Raw genomic sequence first — 19407 nt, 5'->3', positions numbered from 1 at the left:
TTTTACATATTTGTGCAAAACTATGTGAATTTTGGAATTTGTTTTTTAGTTATCAAATAGTTGCAATTAAAATCATCTTTCAGGCATAACTAATTAGCGGTATATAAACAAAAGGATGCGACATGGGAACATCAGTCAATTTGAATTATGAGAAGAATTAGTGCATTTGTTGTATTAGTTCTGGCACTATCTTTTAATAAGAATGTAAGCATAAATTAATATTTATTTTTTTATTCAATAGTAATAAAAACTTTTGTTTTATTCTTCTAGATGGCTGCCGTCTTTAAATTAACCAGTGCTGTGTGTAAAACGTTTAATGAATCTTGGGTTACCATTGAACATTGCCGTTTGCGAGCTATTAGCCGTGAGAAAACAGTGGCCAATATTGATGTAAATGTTCACTATCCGGCAGAAGATATTTATGTGAGACTCCAAGTACTCAAAAAGGCCAATGGATATAAGCCTTGGATAATTGATTCGACTGTAGATGCCTGCGGTTTTATGCGAAAAAACAATCAACCTGTTGCAAAAATCGTTTACAATTTGATCAAAGAGAAATCTACGGTCAATCACACTTGTCCGTATACGGTAAGAGAGGAACATTTATATTTAATTACTATGATATTTTTTAATGTACGAATTTTGCCAGGGTTTACAACAAATTAGGGACTTCTATTTGAGACCCGATATGGTGCCTTTGCCATTCCCAACTGGTGATTATGCACTATTTATGACGTGGATATTTTCGGGTAAGCCGCAATTTGCAACAAATCTCTATTTCACATTTGCGGAGGATCTCATTAAGCAATAGAAGAAATATAATTACCACAGACTTCAATGATTGTTTGAAATTAATAAAGAGTTTTTCTTTGTTATGAATGAGCAATGTTTTGTATTATTTGAAGTTAATATAGGATTTTATTGAAAAATTATATTTTTAGTGGCCAACAAATGAAATCCCATAGAAACTAACAGTTTATCAATATCAGTAATTACTAGTATAATATAGCAATAGTCCCCAATTTGCTATAAAATCTTTTACTAAATGTTTATGTAATTTACCAAACTCCAGTTAAAACTGTTTTGATCTAGAAACAAATTACTTTTAATGCAAATTTACATTTTTGTCTGAAAAATATATTCTAATTAGCTTATCAAATTAACCTTTTTCCTCAAGCTTGACTAATTAGGGGTATAAAGGCACTAATTCAATGTGGAATTGACAGTCCACTTTATCCATTACAATAGATATGAGCAAAATCTTTACATATCTTGTATTATTTTTGGCCATGTTTTTTAATGAGAATGTAAGCGAATAATAAGATTTTATACTTTCAATTGGGTTATAGTAGAACATTGCCGTTTGCGAGCTATTAGCCGTGAGAAAACAGTGGCTAATATTAATATCACTGTCCATTATCCAGCCAATCATATTTTTGTGAGACTGCAAGTGCTCAAAAAGGCCAATGGATACAAGCCTTGGATAATTGATTCGACCATAGATGCATGCGCTTTTATGCGAAAACCAAATGAACCAGTGGCCAAAATTATATTTGGTTTGATCAAAGACAAATCTACAATCAATCACACGTGTCCCTTTGTGGTATGAGAAAAATTTGAATTTAATTGAAATGGAAATTTAGAGCTAATCAGTTATCCTTATCAACTACAGGGCTTACAACAAGTTAAGGACTTCTATTTGAAGCCTGAACTGATGCCTTTGCCTTTTCCTACAGGTGAATATGCATTATTTTTGACTTGGATATTTTCGGGCAAGCCTCAAGTTATAACAAATATATATTTCACGTATACCGAGGATCTGATTAAGCAATAAAATAAGAGAAAATAAATGTTTTAAACTCAAGATAAACAAATGGAAATTATTACCAAATATACTATAACAAAAATATTTGGGCGCGACGGTTAGTTGCTTAAGGCGAAGACCTTTATACTAAATCTGATGGCGACTAAGAAGGGTAAGCACATAAAAAATGTGGAATTTGCAGTTGCAAGCTTCGCCGTTCTTTTTTCGCTTCATGTAGTTTGAATTCCCAACTACTTTTAGCGTTGAAGATATGATATGGCCATTACCAAATTACCAAAAAACAATATTATCTTTATATTTATATAGTCCAGAAAAAGAACTACGAACTTTTCCATACCCTTTGGTAACAATAACAAAAAAGGTCGCATTTTGTTAAGACTGTCAACGAATTCAACAACTGTTACTGATAAAACAAAATTTTGTTAAATTTGATTTCTTAATTACCAGCAGACTAAACCAATTAAAACTGCTTTCCACTCATGACTAATTACAGTTTGAGCAAATTATTCTATTCGAAATTCAAAGTTAATATAAATCATTTTACGAGTATGGCACAAAATTGATTTCATATTTCTATGGGTTGAAGATGTAATCAAATAATTAAATGCTTTTTGCTCTTAACATTCAAAATTGATTTCTGCTGCCATTTTTAAGGAATCTAAATGACAATATATTAAATTATTTCGCACAAAAGATTTTACTTAAAGAAATGTTTACTAATTGCAAGTAGATATTAAAAGATAAAACTCATACTATATTTTAAATGATCAAACTTTTTATGTTCTAGTAAGTGTTAATATCTAAAAAATAGCGCAAGAGTTCATTGCCTTATTTTTATACCCTTGCAGAGGGTATTATAAAATTGATTGACTTGTTCAGATATGTCATCGATGACTTTATCAGAAATGTCATCGATGACTTTTTCAGAAATGTCATCGATGACTTTTTTAGAATAAACAATGTCATGATGATGACTTTTTTAGAATAAAAAATGTCATCGATGACTTTTTCAGAAATGTCATCAATGACTTTTTCAGAAATGTCATCGATGACTTTTTCAGAAATGTCATCGATGACTTTTTCAGAAATGTCATCGATGACTTTTTCAGAAATGTCATCGATGACTTTTTCAGAAATGTCATCGATGACTTTTTCAGAAATGTCATCGATGACTTTTTCAGAAATGTCATCGATGACTTTTTCAGAAATGTCATCGATGACTTTTTTAGAAATGTCATCGATGACTTTTTTAGAAATGTCATCAATGACTTTTTCAGAAATGTCATCGATGACTTTTTCAGAAATGTCATCGATGACTTTTTTAGAAATGTCATCGATGACTTTTTCAGAAATGTCATCGATGACTTTTTCAGAAATGTCATCGATGACTTTTTCAGAAATGTCATCAATGACTTTTTCAGAAATGTCAGAAATGACTTTTTCAGAAATGTCATCGATGACTTTTTCAGAAATGTCATCGATGACTTTTTCAGAAATGTCATCGATGACTTTTTCAGAAATGTCATCGATGACTTTTTCAGAAATGTCATCGATGACTTTTTCAGAAATGTCATCGATGACTTTTTCAGAAATGTCATCGATGACTTTTTCAGAAATGTCATCGATGACTTTTTTAGAAATGTCATCGATGACTTGTTTAGAAATGTCATCAATGACTTTTTCAGAAATGTCATCAATGACTTGTTTAGAAATGTCATCGATGACTTGTTTAGAAATGTCATCGATGACTTTTTTAGAAATGTCATCAATGACTTTTTCAGAAATGTCATCAATGACTTGTTTAGAAATGTCATCGATGACTTGTTTAGAAATGTCATCGATGACTTTTTTAGAAATGTCATCAATGACTTTTTCAGAAATGTCATCAATGACTTTATCAGAAATGTCATCGATGACTTTTTCAGAAATGTCATCGATGACTTTTTTAGAATAAACAATGTCATGATGATGACTTTTTTAGAATAAAAAATGTCATCGATGACTTTTTCAGAAATGTCATCAATGACTTTTTCAGAAATGTCATCGATGACTTTTTCAGAAATGTCATCGATGACTTTTTCAGAAATGTCATCGATGACTTTTTCAGAAATGTCATCGATGACTTTTTCAGAAATGTCATCGATGACTTTTTCAGAAATGTCATCGATGACTTTTTCAGAAATGTCATCGATGACTTTTTCAGAAATGTCATCAATGACTTTTTCAGAAATGTCATCAATGACTTTTTCAGAAATGTCATCGATGACTTTTTCAGAAATGTCATCGATGACTTTTTCAGAAATGTCATCGATGACTTTTTCAGAAATGTCATCGATGACTTTTTCAGAAATGTCATCGATGACTTTTTCAGAAATGTCATCGATGACTTTTTCAGAAATGTCATCGATGACTTTTTCAGAAATGTCATCGATGACTTTTTTAGAAATGTCATCGATGACTTGTTTAGAAATGTCATCAATGACTTTTTCAGAAATGTCATCAATGACTTGTTTAGAAATGTCATCGATGACTTGTTTAGAAATGTCATCGATGACTTTTTTAGAAATGTCATCAATGACTTTTTCAGAAATGTCATCAATGACTTTTTCAGAAATGTCATCGATGACTTTTTCAGAAATGTCATCGATGACTTTTTCAGAAATGTCATCGATGACTTTTTCAGAAATGTCATCGATGACTTGTTTAGAAATGTCATCGATGACTTTTTTAGAAATGTCATCAATGACTTTTTCAGAAATGTCATCGATGACTTTTTTCAGAAATGTCATCGATGACTTTTTCAGAAATGTCATCGATGACTTTTTCAGAAATGTCATCGATGACTTTTTCAGAAATGTCATCGATGACTTTTTCAGAAATGTCATCGATGACTTGTTTAGAAATGTCATCGATGACTTTTTTAGAAATGTCATCAATGACTTTTTCAGAAATGTCATCGATGACTTTTTTCAGAAATGACATCAGAAATGTCATCGATGACTTTTTCAGAAATGTCATCAATGACTTTTTCAGAAATGTCAGAAATGACTTTTTCAGAAATGTCATCGATGACTTTTTCAGAAATGTTTCAGAAATGTCATCGATGACTTTTTCAGAAATGTCATCGATGACTTTTTCAGAAATGTCATCGATGACTTTTTCAGAAATGTCATCGATGACTTTTTCAGAAATGTCATCGATGACTTTTTTAGAAATGTCATCGATGACTTGTTTAGAAATGTCATCAATGACTTTTTCAGAAATGTCATCAATGACTTGTTTAGAAATGTCATCGATGACTTGTTTAGAAATGTCATCGATGACTTTTTTAGAAATGTCATCAATGACTTTTTCAGAAATGTCATCAATGACTTTTTCAGAAATGTCATCGATGACTTTTTCAGAAATGTCATCGATGACTTTTTCAGAAATGTCATCGATGACTTTTTCAGAAATGTCATCGATGACTTTTTCAGAAATGTCATCGATGACTTTTTCAGAAATGTCATCGATGACTTTTTCAGAAATGTCATCGATGACTTTTTTAGAAATGTCATCGATGACTTGTTTAGAAATGTCATCAATGACTTTTTCAGAAATGTCATCAATGACTTGTTTAGAAATGTCATCGATGACTTGTTTAGAAATGTCATCGATGACTTTTTTAGAAATGTCATCAATGACTTTTTCAGAAATGTCATCAATGACTTTTTCAGAAATGTCATCGATGACTTTTTCAGAAATGTCATCGATGACTTTTTCAGAAATGTCATCGATGACTTTTTCAGAAATGTCATCGATGACTTGTTTAGAAATGTCATCGATGACTTTTTTAGAAATGTCATCAATGACTTTTTCAGAAATGTCATCGATGACTTTTTTCAGAAATGTCATCGATGACTTTTTCAGAAATGTCATCGATGACTTTTTCAGAAATGTCATCGATGACTTTTTCAGAAATGTCATCGATGACTTTTTCAGAAATGTCATCGATGACTTGTTTAGAAATGTCATCGATGACTTTTTTAGAAATGTCATCAATGACTTTTTCAGAAATGTCATCGATGACTTTTTTCAGAAATGTCATCGATGACTTTTTCAGAAATGTCATCGATGACTTTTTCAGAAATGTCATCGATGACTTTTTTAGAAATGTCATCGATGACTTTTTCAGAAATGTCATCGATGACTTTTTCAGAAATGTCATCGATGACTTTTTTCAGAAATGTCATCGATGACTTTTTCAGAAATGTCATCGATGACTTTTTCAGAAATGTCATCGATGACTTTTTCAGAAATGTCATCAATGACTTTTTTAGAAATGTCATCGATGACTTTTTTAGAAATGTCATCGATGACTTTTTTAGAAATGTCATCGATGACTTTTTCAGAAATGTCATCGATGACTTTTTCAGAAATGTCATCGTTGACTTTTTTCAGAAATGTCATCGATGACTTTTTCAGAAATGTCATCGATGACTTTTTCAGAAATGTCATCGATGACTTTTTCAGAAATGTCATCGATGACTTTTTCAGAAATGTCATCGATGACTTTTTTAGAAATGTCATCGATGACTTTTTCAGAAATGTCATCGATGACTTGTTTAAAAATGTCATCGATGACTTTTTTAGAAATGTCATCAATGACTTTTTCAGAAATGTCATCAATGACTTTTTCAGAAATGTCATCGATGACTTTTTTAGAAATGTCATCGATGACTTTTTCAGAAATGTCATCAATGACTTTTTCAGAAATGTCATCGATGACTTTTTCAGAAATGTCATCGATGACTTTTACTAAATCTGATGGCGACTAAGAAGGGTATGCACATAAAAAATGTGGAATTTGCAGTTGCAAGCTTCGCCGTTCTTTTTTCGCTTCATGTAGTTTGAATTCCCAACTACTTTTAGCGTTGAAGATATGATATGGCCATTACCAAATTACCAAAAAACAATATTATCTTTATATTTATATAGTCCAGAAAAAGAACTACGAACTTTTCCATACCCTTTGGTAACAATAACAAAAAAGGTCGCATTTTGTTAAGACTGTCAACGAATTCTACAACTGTTACTGATAAAACAAAATTTTGTTAAATTTGATTTCTTAATTACCAGCAGACTAAACCAATTAAAACTGCTTTCCACTCATGACTAATTACAGTTTGAGCAAATTATTCTATTCGAAATTCAAAGTTAATATAAATGATTTTACGAGTATGGCACAAAATTGATTTCATATTTCTATGGGTTGAAAATGTAATCAAATTTTTAAGGAATCTAAATGACAACATATTAAATTATTTCGCACAAAAGATTTTACTTAAAGAAATGTTTACTAATTGCAAGTAGATATTAAAAGATAAAACTCATACTATATTTTAAATGATCAAACTTTTTATGTTCTAGTAAGTGTTAATATCTAAAAAATAGCGCAAGAGTTCATTGCCTTATTTTTATACCCTTGCAGAGGGTATTATAAAATTGATTGACTTGTTCAGATATGTCATCGATGACTTTATCAGAAATGTCATCGATGACTTTTTCAGAAATGTCATCGATGACTTTTTTAGAATAAAAAATGTCATGATGATGACTTTTTTAGAATAAAAAATGTCATCGATGACTTATTCAGAAATGTCATCAATGACTTTTTCAGAAATGTCATCAATGACTTTTTCAGAAATGTCATCAATGACTTTTTCAGAAATGTCATCAATGACTTTTTCAGAAATGTCATCGATGACTTTTTCAGAAATGTCATCGATGACTTTTTCAGAAATGTCATCGATGACTTTTTCAGAAATGTCAGAAATGACTTTTTTAGAAATGTCATCGATGACTTTTTTAGAAATGTCATCGATGACTTTTTTAGAAATGTCATCGATGACTTTTTCAGAAATGTCATCGATGACTTTTTCAGAAATGTCATCGATGACTTTTTTCAGAAATGTCATCGATGACTTTTTCAGAAATGTCATCGATGACTTTTTCAGAAATGTCATCGATGACTTTTTCAGAAATGTCAGAAATGACTTTTTCAGAAATGTCATCGATGACTTTTTCAGAAATGTCATCGATGACTTTTTCAGAAATGTCATCGATGACTTTTTCAGAAATGTCATCGATGACTTTTTCAGAAATGTCATCGATGACTTTTTCAGAAATGTCATCGATGACTTTTTTAGAAATGTCATCGATGACTTTTTCAGAAATGTCATCGATGACTTTTTCAGAAATGTTATCGATGACTTTTTCAGAAATGTCATCGATGACTTTTTCAGAAATGTCATCAATGACTTTTTCAGAAATGTCATCAATGACTTTTTCAGAAATGTCATCGATGACTTTTTCAGAAATGTCATCGATGACTTTTTCAGAAATGTCAGAAATGACTTTTTCAGAAATGTCATCGATGACTTTTTCAGAAATGTCATCGATGACTTTTTCAGAAATGTCATCGATGACTTTTTCAGAAATGTCATCGATGACTTTTTTAGAAATGTCATCGATGACTTTTTCAGAAATGTCATCGATGACTTTTTCAGAAATGTCATCGATGACTTTTTCAGAAATGTCATCAATGACTTTTTCAGAAATGTCATCAATGACTTTTTCAGAAATGTCATCGATGACTTTTTCAGAAATGTCATCGATGACTTTTTCAGAAATGTCATCGATGACTGTTTTAGAAATGTCATCGATGACTTTTTTAGAATTGTCATCGATGACTTTTTCAGAAAAGTCATCGATGACTTTTTCAGAAATGTCATCGATGACTTTTCCAGAAATGTCATCGATGACTTTTTCGGAAATGTCATCAATGACTTTTTCAGAAATGTCATACACACACAGACGCAACGAGGGGGGAAGAAGAAGAAAAAGAAATGGAAATTACATATGTATATGTATGTATTTGAAAGGATTTGTCTGTGCATTAATGAATTGATGATACAGAAAAAGATTTTGGAACATGTAAAAATATTATGGCCAAGGACTGCAAGGGTATATAAACTTCGCCACAGCCGAAGTTTGCTTCTTTGATATTTTTTAAATAATTTATACCTACACAGATCGGGAACATATGTACATATATTCAATTAATTACTTTTCAGGCTTTCAAAAATGTTAAACTAGCTATATTTTTTTTTGCAAGCAAAATGGTCAATTATATTTCTGGACGTTTAAATACTGGCTAGCAAAATAATTGAACAAAATCAATCTCCCTTTTGAACCATGACCATTGGGGTATAAAAATCGACAATTTTATTTTCATCATGACAGTCATTCAGTGTGTGTAAAGTCTAGAAATATGAATATAGCTTCTTTTATTTTTATCCTCATTATAATCCTGCCTCTCAATGAGAATGTAAGCTCATAACTTTGGATTTTTGATTCAATTAATTTGGAATTTATATGTTTGTTAAATTTAAGTTGGCAGCAATGATGAAGTTTACTAATGCTGTGTGTGAGACTTATAATCAAACCTGGGTATCCATCGAGCAGTGCCGTTTGCGAGCCATTCGCCGTAATAAGACAGTCCTGAATATTGATCTCACCGTCCATTATCCAGCTCATCATATCCAAGTGAAATTTGACTGGCTCAAGAAGGCTAGTGGGTATAAGCCTTGGCTATTTGCTGCTACCATAGATGCCTGTGCTTTTATGCGAAAACCTAACAATCCAGTGGCTAAAATGCTACACAATTTTTTCCGAAATGCCTCTACAGTCAATCATACATGTCCATATATGGTGATTGAATATTAAACTGTATAATTGAATCGTGAATAACTTTAGTTCTCCGCCTTTTCAGGGTCTGCAACAGGTTAAGAATTTCTATGTGAAACCTGAGCAGATGCTTATTCCTTTGCCCACCGGTGAATATGCTATATTTCTAACTTGGATATTCTCGGGGGTACCTCAATTTGTCACAAATGTCTATTTCACATTTTTGGAGGATCTGCTAAAGCAATGAGAAAAGTCCTAATCAGCAAATAATACATTCAAATAGTGTAAACTTTCCCAATCTAACAAAACTATTGTTCATTTCAAAGGTGTATAATAAATTTAATTTTTGTTCGATGTGGTTATTCAATCGTTTCAATTTTAAAGCGTTCTAGAAAACTCTTGGTTCTATTAGCTTGGCAAATTTTTTGAACTTTTGACCATTCATCCTTATGAAAATGTTATATAAAGGCAATGCCAGCAGGGACGTACACATATTTGACTCTTCAACATAAACTCAGTTTTAAACGGGATAAAGATTTTTATATGACGACATTCCTCGCCATAACACTAAGTTAATCAAGTATTCATCGGAGCGGGTTATGTACAAATAGAATTGTTATCAGCCGAATCATTATGTCAACCACAATAGAGAAATTCGTAATTCTATTATGTATTTTTCCATAATTGTTAACCGTTTACAGATCAAATTATTTCCCCTATTCAGCCATAACTATAAGTAGATCATATATATCAATGAGTCTATTTTAAAACTGACAGTGACCAAGTTGAATTAAGTGATAATCATGCCTCGGGTTTTGGCCATATTTTGCCTCATCTGTGCTCTTTTTCTCAATGTGACTGTAAGAAAAGTGGCCCATTGCGTCTCTTTAAAAAGAACTTAACTTTCAATTTTTTTCTAGTCGGCAGCAAAATTTAAGTTAACCAATGTTAAATGCGAAACCTATAACAAGACCTGGGTTACCATCGATCACTGCCGACTGAGAGCAATTAGCCGCTATAAGACAGTACTTAATATCAATGCCACCGTCCACTATCCGGCGCCAAAAATTAAAACTAGGATTCAAGTTCTAAAGAAGGCAAACGGATATAAGCCTTGGGTGATCGACACGACTGTAGATGCTTGTGCTTTTATGGAAAAACCTAATAACCCGGTGGCAAAGATGATTCACAATTGGATTAAAAATATATCTTCCGTTACGCACACCTGTCCGTATTCGGTTAGTAAGAATTTGTAACATTTTAGGGTAATTATAAGCTATGAATATAATTCTAGGGCCACCAGTATCTAAAGGATTTTTATATAACACCGGAACAAATACCTCTGCCTTTGCCGTCGGGTGACTATGCTCTATTTCTTACGTGGATATTTTCGAATGTACCTCAATGTGCCACAAACGTTTATTTCACTTTTTTGGAGGATTTAATAAAGCAATGAAAGACTACGAAGAAAGCTTATCATTCAGTTTGTGGAAGCTGTAAACCATCATTTATGTATGTACATTGGTTTTTGCAATGTTATTAACTTCATTAATGTTAATCCTGTTTGTTTACCTCAATATATAATAATTTTAAAGCTGTCTAAAAGTTAGATGGGAATATCCAAAGGACTTCCCTGTGTCAAAAATGTTGTTTATTTGCTTACTCGAATAGGATCTAAACGTAAGTTTGTAAGCACATATCAACAATATTCACAAGTTTTCCTGTTGAAGAATATATTCAATTAATGGGGTCGATGAAGTTTCCGTCTGCCAGTCACAAACATTTTGGCGACTTTAATATACTATTTCACACTATGGATGAATGGTATAAAAACACGAGCAATCTATATAGCTGCGAGATGTATAAGTCTCGAGAACCACAAAATGTTTTCTATAATTGCTAACCGTTTATCAACCAAATCATTTTCCCTGTTCAACCATGACCAAAACTATACCATAAAAGTCAATGGGTCTATTTTAAAAGTGACAGTGACCAAGTTGAATTAAGTGATAACCATGCGTCAAGTTTTGCCCATATTTTGCCTCATCTGTGCATATTTTCTCAATGTGACTGTAAGAAAAGTGGTCTTTCAATAGAACTTAACTTTAATTCTTTTATTTAGTTGGCAGCAAAATTTAAGTTCACCAACCTTAAGTGCGAGACCTATAACAAGACCTGGGTAACCATCGATCACTGCCGACTGAGAGCAATTAGCCGCTATAAGACAGTACTTAATATGAATGCCACCGCCCATTATCCGGCGACAAAAATCAAAGTGAGGGTTCAAGTTCTTAAGAAGGCAAACGGATACAAGCCTTGGCTGATTGACTCGACTATAGATGGTTGCGCTTTTTTGCAAAAAGCTAATAACCCAGTAGTAAAGATAATTCACAATTGGGTCAAAAATTTCTCTTCTATCACGCACCCCTGTCCTTATACGGTGAGTAAGAATTTAAGCATTTAATGGAGATTATAAGCTATGAATATATTTTTAGGGCCAACAGTATATAAAGGATTTTTATATAACACCAGAGCAAATACCTTTGCCCTTGCCCACGGGTGATTATGCTGTATTTGTAACTTGGATATTTTCAAATGTACCTCAATGGGCCTCAAATGTTTATTTTAATTTTGTGGAGGATTTAATAAAGCAATGAAAGACTACGAAGAAAGCATATAATTCAATTTGTGGAAGCTCTACCATCAGATAGATTTTTTTCTTCCAATGTTCTTGACTTTATTAATGTTAAGGCAGTTTGTTTAGCTCAAAAGTGTATAATAAATTGAAAGCTTTCTTTGACTTCCCTGTGTCAAAAATTATATTTGTTTATACGAATAGGATATAAAGGTACCAATATTCATAGTTATTTGTGAATACATATTATTTAATAAATAATATATATGTAGTATATGTAGGTACGTTTATTTATCACACAAGTTTTCCTGTTAACGTAAAATCGACTGCTGATCGAGAATATATCTAATTTATACACTTTGGCGACTTTAATATGCCATTTCATCCTATGGGTGCATGGTATAAAAATACGAGCAATCTATCTGCCGTTTACCTATGTCTCGTGACAAAATGTTTTCTATAATTGTTAACCGTTTATACCAAATTATTTTCTTTATTCGACCATGACCAATACTAGACCATATATATCAAGAAGTCAATTTGAAAATTGGCAGTGAACACTTACTCCCGAATGAAGTGACAATCATGGGTAGTATTTTATCTATATGTTTCTTGATCTCTGCTTTGCTTCTTTATGAGACTGTAAGGAAAATGTTTTATTGCTATCTCTTAATACAACTAAACTTCCCGTTTTCTATCTAGTTGGCAGCAAGAATAAAGTTTACCAACGCTAAGTGCGAGTCCTATAATAAAACCTGGGCTACCTTCGAGCAATGTCGACTACGAGCAATAAATCGCTATAAGACAGTTTTCAACATTAATACCACTTTTCACTATCCGGCGACAAAAATCAAAGTGAGAATTCAAGTTCTAAAGAAGGCCAATGGATATAAGCCCTGGCTGATCGACTCCACCCTAGATGCCTGCGCTTTTCTTAAGAAACGTAATCACCCAGTGGCAAAGATTATTTACAATTGGATTAAGAATAATTCTTCATATCATCACCCCTGCCCCTATATGGTTAAGAAAATGAATATAAAAATCATGTAAATTTTAGGTAAACAAAATTAATATATTTTTAGGGTCCTCAATATCTGAAGGATTTTCATTTAACAGCGGAGCAAATACCTGTTCCTTTACCCACTGGTGACTACGTTTTATATCTAACTTGGATATTATTGGATGTACCTCAATTTATCACAAATGTATATTTCACGTTTGTCGAGGACTTGATAAAGCAATAAAACAGAAAATTAATTATATACTGTCATAACACCGAATTCAATTTCACATTGATTCTTTAGACATTTGTTATTTTTTTAGGTTGTAAAAATATTCATGTATAGGAATACTACACATTTGTTAGCGTTAAAAAAAAAAGTTCAAACTTTTAGTCGAATAATGTTGCAAGAGTGCCAGACCAGAGAGATTAAACTCTTAAAATTGTTAACCGTTTAGACCAAATCATTTCCTCTATTTAAGCATGACCAAATTAGGTGGATATAAATCAAAAAGTGTATTCTAAGTTTGGCAGTGAATATAGGTATAGTCATGCGTTGTGTGTTTGCTATATTTTTCCTTATCTCTACTCTGTTTCTTAGTAAAACGGTAAAAGAAAAAAAAGGTGTTTTACAGTAGTTCTTTCAAGAAAACATAATTTTTAATTTTTGAAATAGCACGCAGCAAGTTTAAAGATTACTAACGCCAAATGCGAATCTTATAATGAGTCCTTGGTTACCTTTGGGCTCTGTCGACTGCGAGCAATAAGTCGTTATAAGACAGTGCTGAATGTTAATGCCACCTTACACCATCCGGCAACGAAAATCAAACTGAGAGTTCAATTTCTTAAAAAAGCTCACGGGTATAAGCCTTGGCTAATGGATGTCACAGTAGATGCCTGCGCTTTTATGCGAAAACCTAATCACCCAGTGATAAAGATGATTCACAATTGGTTCAAGAATGCCTCTACAATCAATCACACCTGTCCTTATTCGGTTAGAAAAGTTATTTAAATATTGTGAAGTTTATAAATAAACTAATGAATACTTCTGCAGGGTCTGCAACAGTTGAAGGATTTTTATTTAACACCACAGGAAATGCCATTGCCTTGGCCGACTGGTGACTATGCAGCGTTTCTAACCTGGCTATTTTCGGATGTACCTGCAGTAAGCGTAAATGTATATTTTTCATTTGTTGAGGATCTGCTAAAGCAATAAAAAAAAACTAAAATATCCCGGATATAAAATTACATAAATTCTTTGGATGATTAACATCAGTGCGGCAATAGCTATTTTAAAAAAATTATTTAAAATTCTCAAAAACTCTTAACTTTGCAAATATAAAATCTCTTTTTACTTTTTTCTTTCTTTATTTTTTATGAACCAAAAATATTAAAGTAATCCAATAAAGCCTTTATTTATGAAGTTTTAATATAGACAATGCTTAGAGTAAAAAATGCATATCTTAATTTTTAAAGTAAGACGATTTTTACAAACTGCATTAACTAGTTTTTAGTTTTTCGATTTTTCGTTAGACGATTTTTACAAACTGCATTAAATAGTTTTTAGTTTTCTCTACTGGGCTTGCCCGTATAGACCCCGAAATTTTTGACACGGGCACCATAATACACTAACCGATTTGGCACAGTCATTAAGAAGTATATTATAGCTTCGAAAATAATTCAATTATTGATAAAACGCACTCAAGTCACTGTTTTCGACCGATCGTTCCTATGGTAGGTATATGATATAGTAATCCGATTTTTATAAACATTTTTATAGGCATTAAAAGGTATGCGTTGCACACTTCTGACCCAAATTATAACGTATATTTCACTTTTTTGGAGGATCTGATAGTGATCTAGTGATCTAAGGGTTATTTAAAAAGAAAACAATGACAAATTATCATATATTATTTAATTGTTAACCGTTTACAGAAAATATAATTTTCCCTGTTCAACCATGACCAAAACAAAAGAATATAAATCATTAAGTCTCTTTTTTAGAATTGACAGACAATAAAAGTGTAAATCATGCGATTTGTGTTACTTGTATTTTTTCTCATCTCTGCTCTCTTTCTCAATGAGACTGTAAGAAAAATTTTTTTTGTATATTTACTAGAGAGCTGCATGAATGATAGAAAAATCAATTCGAGTTAACAACATTCAAAACCAAATAAATGAATTGAATGACTTTGAAAATCGACTTCAACTAAATGAGTGTGCGACGTAAAAATCAGTCGCACAACATTCAACGAAACAAAACGAATTGAATGAGTTAGAAAGTGAGTCAATGAGTTGCTATGATTCGAATGCATTCGAATTCCAATTCTGATTTTTGTATTTAGTATTTATTTGTATTGTATATTTTTTAACTATATGTGATTACTGTACTACAAAACTAGAGTGGTTAGTGGCTCAGTGGGGACCTACTCAGACACCAATACTGATGTTATCGGGTTCAAACCCTACAGAGATAGAGAAGAATTTTTTTTCCAAATAGTGAAGTATATTAAAAAGTAGATCCATTGTGTATATGATGGATTAAAGAATATAATTTTTTTTTTTTAATTAGAAAGCCTATATTAGAAAGCCCTATTTATGTTTTCACGGTTCGTGGCAACTAGGAATCTAATTAAGAAAAAATAGATTTTACAAAATTTGTCCCAAATTGTCAAATTCAAAACTGTGTCCTTAAGTTTTTGGTGTATAGCATATTTTAATTTTAATATCCCCCATTTCGCCAATTTTTTCCATACATTTTTGATAAAATAATTAGTTTTTGTTGCTTTTAAACATGCTTTTAAATGAGTCAATTCGAATAATTCTAATGATTCGAGTGCCTTAGTACAATTCGATGTTTTGACACTCAATTCATTGCCTTTCATTAAACAGAGTTACGTATTTTGCGAGATATGACAAGTACAAACTCACACTCATTCATTTCATTGTGTAGTTGTCACTCATTTATTTGAATTCAATTCGAATGGATTCATTTGACTTTGACTTTGCTTCCATTCATGCAGCTCTCTAATATTTACCAATTGAACTTAACTTTCAATATTAACCAATCTAGTTGGCATCAAGATTTAAGTTTACCAATGCTAAGTGCGAAAGCTATAATAAAAGTTGGGTTACCATCGAGCACTGCCGACTGAGAGCAATTAGCCGCTATAAAACAGTATTTAATGTTAATGCCACCGTCCACTATCCGGCGCCAAAAATTAAAACGAGGATTCAAGTTCTAAAGAAGGCAAACGGATATAAGCCTTGGCTGATCGACTCGACTGTAGATGCTTGCGCTTTTATGCAAAAACCTAATAATCCAGTGGCAAAGATGGTTCACAATTGGATCAAGAATGTCTCTTCCATCAAGCACACCTGCCCCTATATGGTTCAAAGTCCTTTTAAAACTTTATGGAGATTTTAACGAAAATTATTTTCAGGGCCCCCAATATCTAAAGGATTTTTATTTGACACCGGAGCAAATACCTTTACCTTTGCCAACCGGCGACTATGCTATGTTTCTAACTTGGATATTCTCGGATGTACCTCAATTTTTCACAAACGTATATTTCACTTTTGTGGAGGATCTGCTGGTGATCTAGTGATTCTAGCATCACATAAAATCTTCGCACTACTAAGGATTTCATTAACATATAGCATTTTTTTCGATTTCAAAAGTCTGAAATAAATTAAAATTTTCTGAAAGAAAAGAAAAGAAAAAGTTGCCTTCTTTCGCCTTCTTTCTGAAACGCGTTATTTAATTACATGAATGCATTCTACGTACTTTACAACTATGGACAAATTGGTCAAGTATACATCAAAGGGTTATTAAAAAACAAAACAATGACAAATTATCATATTTTATTTAATTGTTAACCGTTTACAGAAAATATAATTTTCCCTGTTCAACCATGACCAAAACAAAAGTATATAAATCAATAAGTCTCTTTTTTAGAATTGACAGACAATAAAAGTGTAAATCATGCGATTTGTGTTACTTGTATTTTTTCTCATCTCTGTGCTCTTTCTCAATGAGACTGTAAGAAAGGTATTTTATTCTGTCACTTTTAATTAAACTTAACCTTCAATCTTTTAACTAGTTGACATCCAAAATGAAGTTTACCAATGCCAAGTGCGAATCTTTTAATCATTCCTGGGTAACCATCGAACACTGTCGACTACGAGCCATTAACCGCCATAAGACGGTACTAAATATTAATGCCAACTTCCACTATCCGGCGACAAAAATCAAACTGAGATTTCAAGTACTAAAAAAAGCCAATGGGTATAAGCCTTGGGTGATCGATGGTACCATCGATGCCTGTGCATTTTTGCAAAAACCTAATCACCCAGTGGTAAAGATTATTCACAATTTAATTAAGAATTGCTCTACAGTTAATCACACGTGTCCCTACATTGTAAGGAAAACTTATACTTGCATATTTTACGAGACTATAAGTATAAAAATTTGTATAATTTCAGGGTCGCCAATCTGTAAAGGATTTCGATGTAACACCGGAGCAAATACCTTTGCCTTTTCCCTCTGGCGACTACGCTCTATTTCTTACTTGGATATTCTCGGATAAACCTCAATTTGCCACAAACGTATATTTCACATTTACAGAGGATCTGCTAAAGCAATGAGAAACACACTAAACAGCAAATAATTTATTTGGTGTAGTGATTCTAGTTTTATTTTAGATTATAATTAGGTTTTAGTAACTATACAAATTATTGGGTTGAATGGTAATTGTTCGTCTCTAGATTTTTATTGAGAGCGTCGTTTCTCATTCGTCTTTACACGTCTTTCCTCTTTAATACTTATTTACTTCTTTTTATCCACTTCTTCTCGTCGTTGGATCGTCTTAAAAAAAGTTATTCCTCGTCGTCTCGTAGCAGCATTGCCACATCGTCGTTTATGTGGGTCGCTTGCCACATCGTCTCTTACGGATCGCTTGCCACGTCGTTCTGAGGTGGTCTGGCCAATCGGCGTTACCAACCCGACCCCACATGTATCCTTTTTTTCATTTTAAAAGTCTAAGAGAAACAAATTCAAATTTTCTGAAAAATAGATGGCAATGTTGCCTTCTTTCCGAATCCCATTATTTAAATTGGATGTCCAGAAATCAGACAGGAATACATTCTACGTACCTTCAAATATCAACAAATTGGTCAATCATATATCTAAACGTTATTAAAAAAAAAAACCATGAATTATCTATTTAATTGTTGACCGCTTACAGATCAAATAATTTTCCCTGTTCAACCATGACCAGAACAAAAGCATATAAATCTATAAGTCTCTATTTTAGAATTGCCAGTGAACACGAACTATTGAATAAAGTATAATAAAAGTGAAAATCATGCGATTGGTGTTACCTGTATTTTTTCTCATCTCTGTGCTCTTTCTCAATGAGACTGTAAGAAACTTCATTTATTGTGCCACTTTCAATTTTTACCTTAACATTCAATCAATTTTGAATTTTAACTAGTTGGCATCTAAAATAAAGCTTACCAATGTCAAGTGCGAATCTTTTAATCAGTCCTGGGTTACCATTGATCACTGCCGACTAAGAGCCATTAACCGCTATAAGACAGTATGTAATATTAATGCCACCTTCCACCATCCGGCGACAAAAATCAAAGTAAGATATCAAGTTCTAAAAAGGGCTAATGGATATAAACCTTGGTTGCTCGATGCTACCATCGATGCCTGTGCTTTTATGAAAAAACCTAATCACCCAGTGGGAAAAATTATTTACAATATGATCAAGAATTGCTCAACAGTCACTCACACTTGTCCCTATGTGGTAAATAAAACTCATATGGACTTGTAGTTTTTTGCAAGGCCACAAGTATGAAAATATATTAATTATATAATTTCAGGGTCTCCAATATGTAAAAAACTTTTATGTAACCCCGGAGCAAATACCTTTGCCTTTACCGTCTGGCGACTACGCTCTATTTCTTACTTGGTTATTCTCGGATAAACCTCAATTTGCTACAAACGTATATTTCACATTTACAGAGGATCTGCTAAAGCAATGAAATACCATTTTATAAATACACATTAATCCTGTGTACTAATTCAAAATTCTTTGTAATTTACATGATGTCCTATATATTCATTTTAAAATTGTAAAATAAATTCAATCGTTTTCCTGTTGGAAAAGTCCAGAAAAGTTAGAAAGCAAGTCAAGATGGATGAGCTTTAAC

At 32.3% G+C, this 19407-nt stretch overlaps 5 protein-coding genes across 5 annotated transcripts; all 5 read left to right on the top strand.

Moving 5' to 3' along the window:
* The first annotated feature begins 270 nt into the window (after positions 1–270).
* On the top strand, positions 271–811 carry LOC26529080. The gene is made up of 2 exons (XM_015178886.1): positions 271–588; positions 650–811. Exons 1-2 carry the CDS (start codon positions 271–273, stop codon positions 809–811), a joined length of 480 nt encoding a protein of 159 aa, XP_015034372.1.
* A 74-nt stretch (positions 812–885) lies between these two features.
* On the top strand, positions 886–1834 carry LOC26530305. The gene is made up of 3 exons (XM_015178954.1): positions 886–892; positions 1350–1603; positions 1673–1834. The coding sequence occupies exons 1-3, from the start codon at positions 886–888 to the stop codon at positions 1832–1834; spliced, it is 423 nt and encodes a 140-aa protein (XP_015034440.1).
* A 7434-nt stretch (positions 1835–9268) lies between these two features.
* On the top strand, positions 9269–9842 carry LOC124460053. The gene is made up of 2 exons (XM_047010282.1): positions 9269–9577; positions 9639–9842. Exons 1-2 carry the CDS (start codon positions 9269–9271, stop codon positions 9798–9800), a joined length of 471 nt encoding a protein of 156 aa, XP_046866238.1. The 3' UTR covers positions 9801–9842.
* A 7461-nt stretch (positions 9843–17303) lies between these two features.
* On the top strand, positions 17304–17835 carry LOC26528919. Its single transcript, XM_015178878.1, has 2 exons — positions 17304–17609; positions 17674–17835. Exons 1-2 carry the CDS (start codon positions 17304–17306, stop codon positions 17833–17835), a joined length of 468 nt encoding a protein of 155 aa, XP_015034364.1.
* Positions 17836–18554: 719 nt separating this feature from the next.
* On the top strand, positions 18555–19239 carry LOC26529279. The gene is made up of 3 exons (XM_015178900.1): positions 18555–18611; positions 18684–19001; positions 19078–19239. The coding sequence occupies exons 1-3, from the start codon at positions 18555–18557 to the stop codon at positions 19237–19239; spliced, it is 537 nt and encodes a 178-aa protein (XP_015034386.1).
* The last annotated feature ends 168 nt before the right edge of the window (positions 19240–19407 follow it).

The sequence above is a fragment of the Drosophila willistoni genome (genome assembly GCF_018902025.1).
Source record: "Drosophila willistoni isolate 14030-0811.24 chromosome 2L unlocalized genomic scaffold, UCI_dwil_1.1 Seg196, whole genome shotgun sequence".
Taxonomy (NCBI): Eukaryota; Metazoa; Arthropoda; class Insecta; order Diptera; family Drosophilidae; genus Drosophila; species Drosophila willistoni.
The sequence above is the reverse complement of the archived record's forward strand: the minus strand, read 5'-3'. Positions and strand labels throughout refer to the sequence as shown.

Excerpts from the sequence above, each read along its gene's own strand:
- LOC26529080 (XM_015178886.1), top strand. The coding sequence starts at position 271 with ATGGCTGCCGTCTTTAAATTAACCAGTGCTGTGTGTAAAACGTTTAAT. Across the intron at positions 589-649 it reads ATCACACTTGTCCGTATACG|GGTTTACAACAAATTAGGGA; the intron begins GTAAGAGAGGAA and ends GAATTTTGCCAG.
- LOC26530305 (XM_015178954.1), top strand. Across the intron at positions 1,604-1,672 it reads ATCACACGTGTCCCTTTGTG|GGCTTACAACAAGTTAAGGA; the intron begins GTATGAGAAAAA and ends TATCAACTACAG.
- LOC124460053 (XM_047010282.1), top strand. The coding sequence starts at position 9,269 with ATGATGAAGTTTACTAATGCTGTGTGTGAGACTTATAATCAAACCTGG. Across the intron at positions 9,578-9,638 it reads ATCATACATGTCCATATATG|GGTCTGCAACAGGTTAAGAA; the intron begins GTGATTGAATAT and ends CCGCCTTTTCAG.
- LOC26528919 (XM_015178878.1), top strand. The coding sequence starts at position 17,304 with ATGAAGTTTACCAATGCCAAGTGCGAATCTTTTAATCATTCCTGGGTA. Across the intron at positions 17,610-17,673 it reads ATCACACGTGTCCCTACATT|GGTCGCCAATCTGTAAAGGA; the intron begins GTAAGGAAAACT and ends GTATAATTTCAG.
- LOC26529279 (XM_015178900.1), top strand. The coding sequence starts at position 18,555 with ATGCGATTGGTGTTACCTGTATTTTTTCTCATCTCTGTGCTCTTTCTC. Across the intron at positions 18,612-18,683 it reads TGCTCTTTCTCAATGAGACT|TTGGCATCTAAAATAAAGCT; the intron begins GTAAGAAACTTC and ends AATTTTAACTAG. Across the intron at positions 19,002-19,077 it reads CTCACACTTGTCCCTATGTG|GGTCTCCAATATGTAAAAAA; the intron begins GTAAATAAAACT and ends ATATAATTTCAG.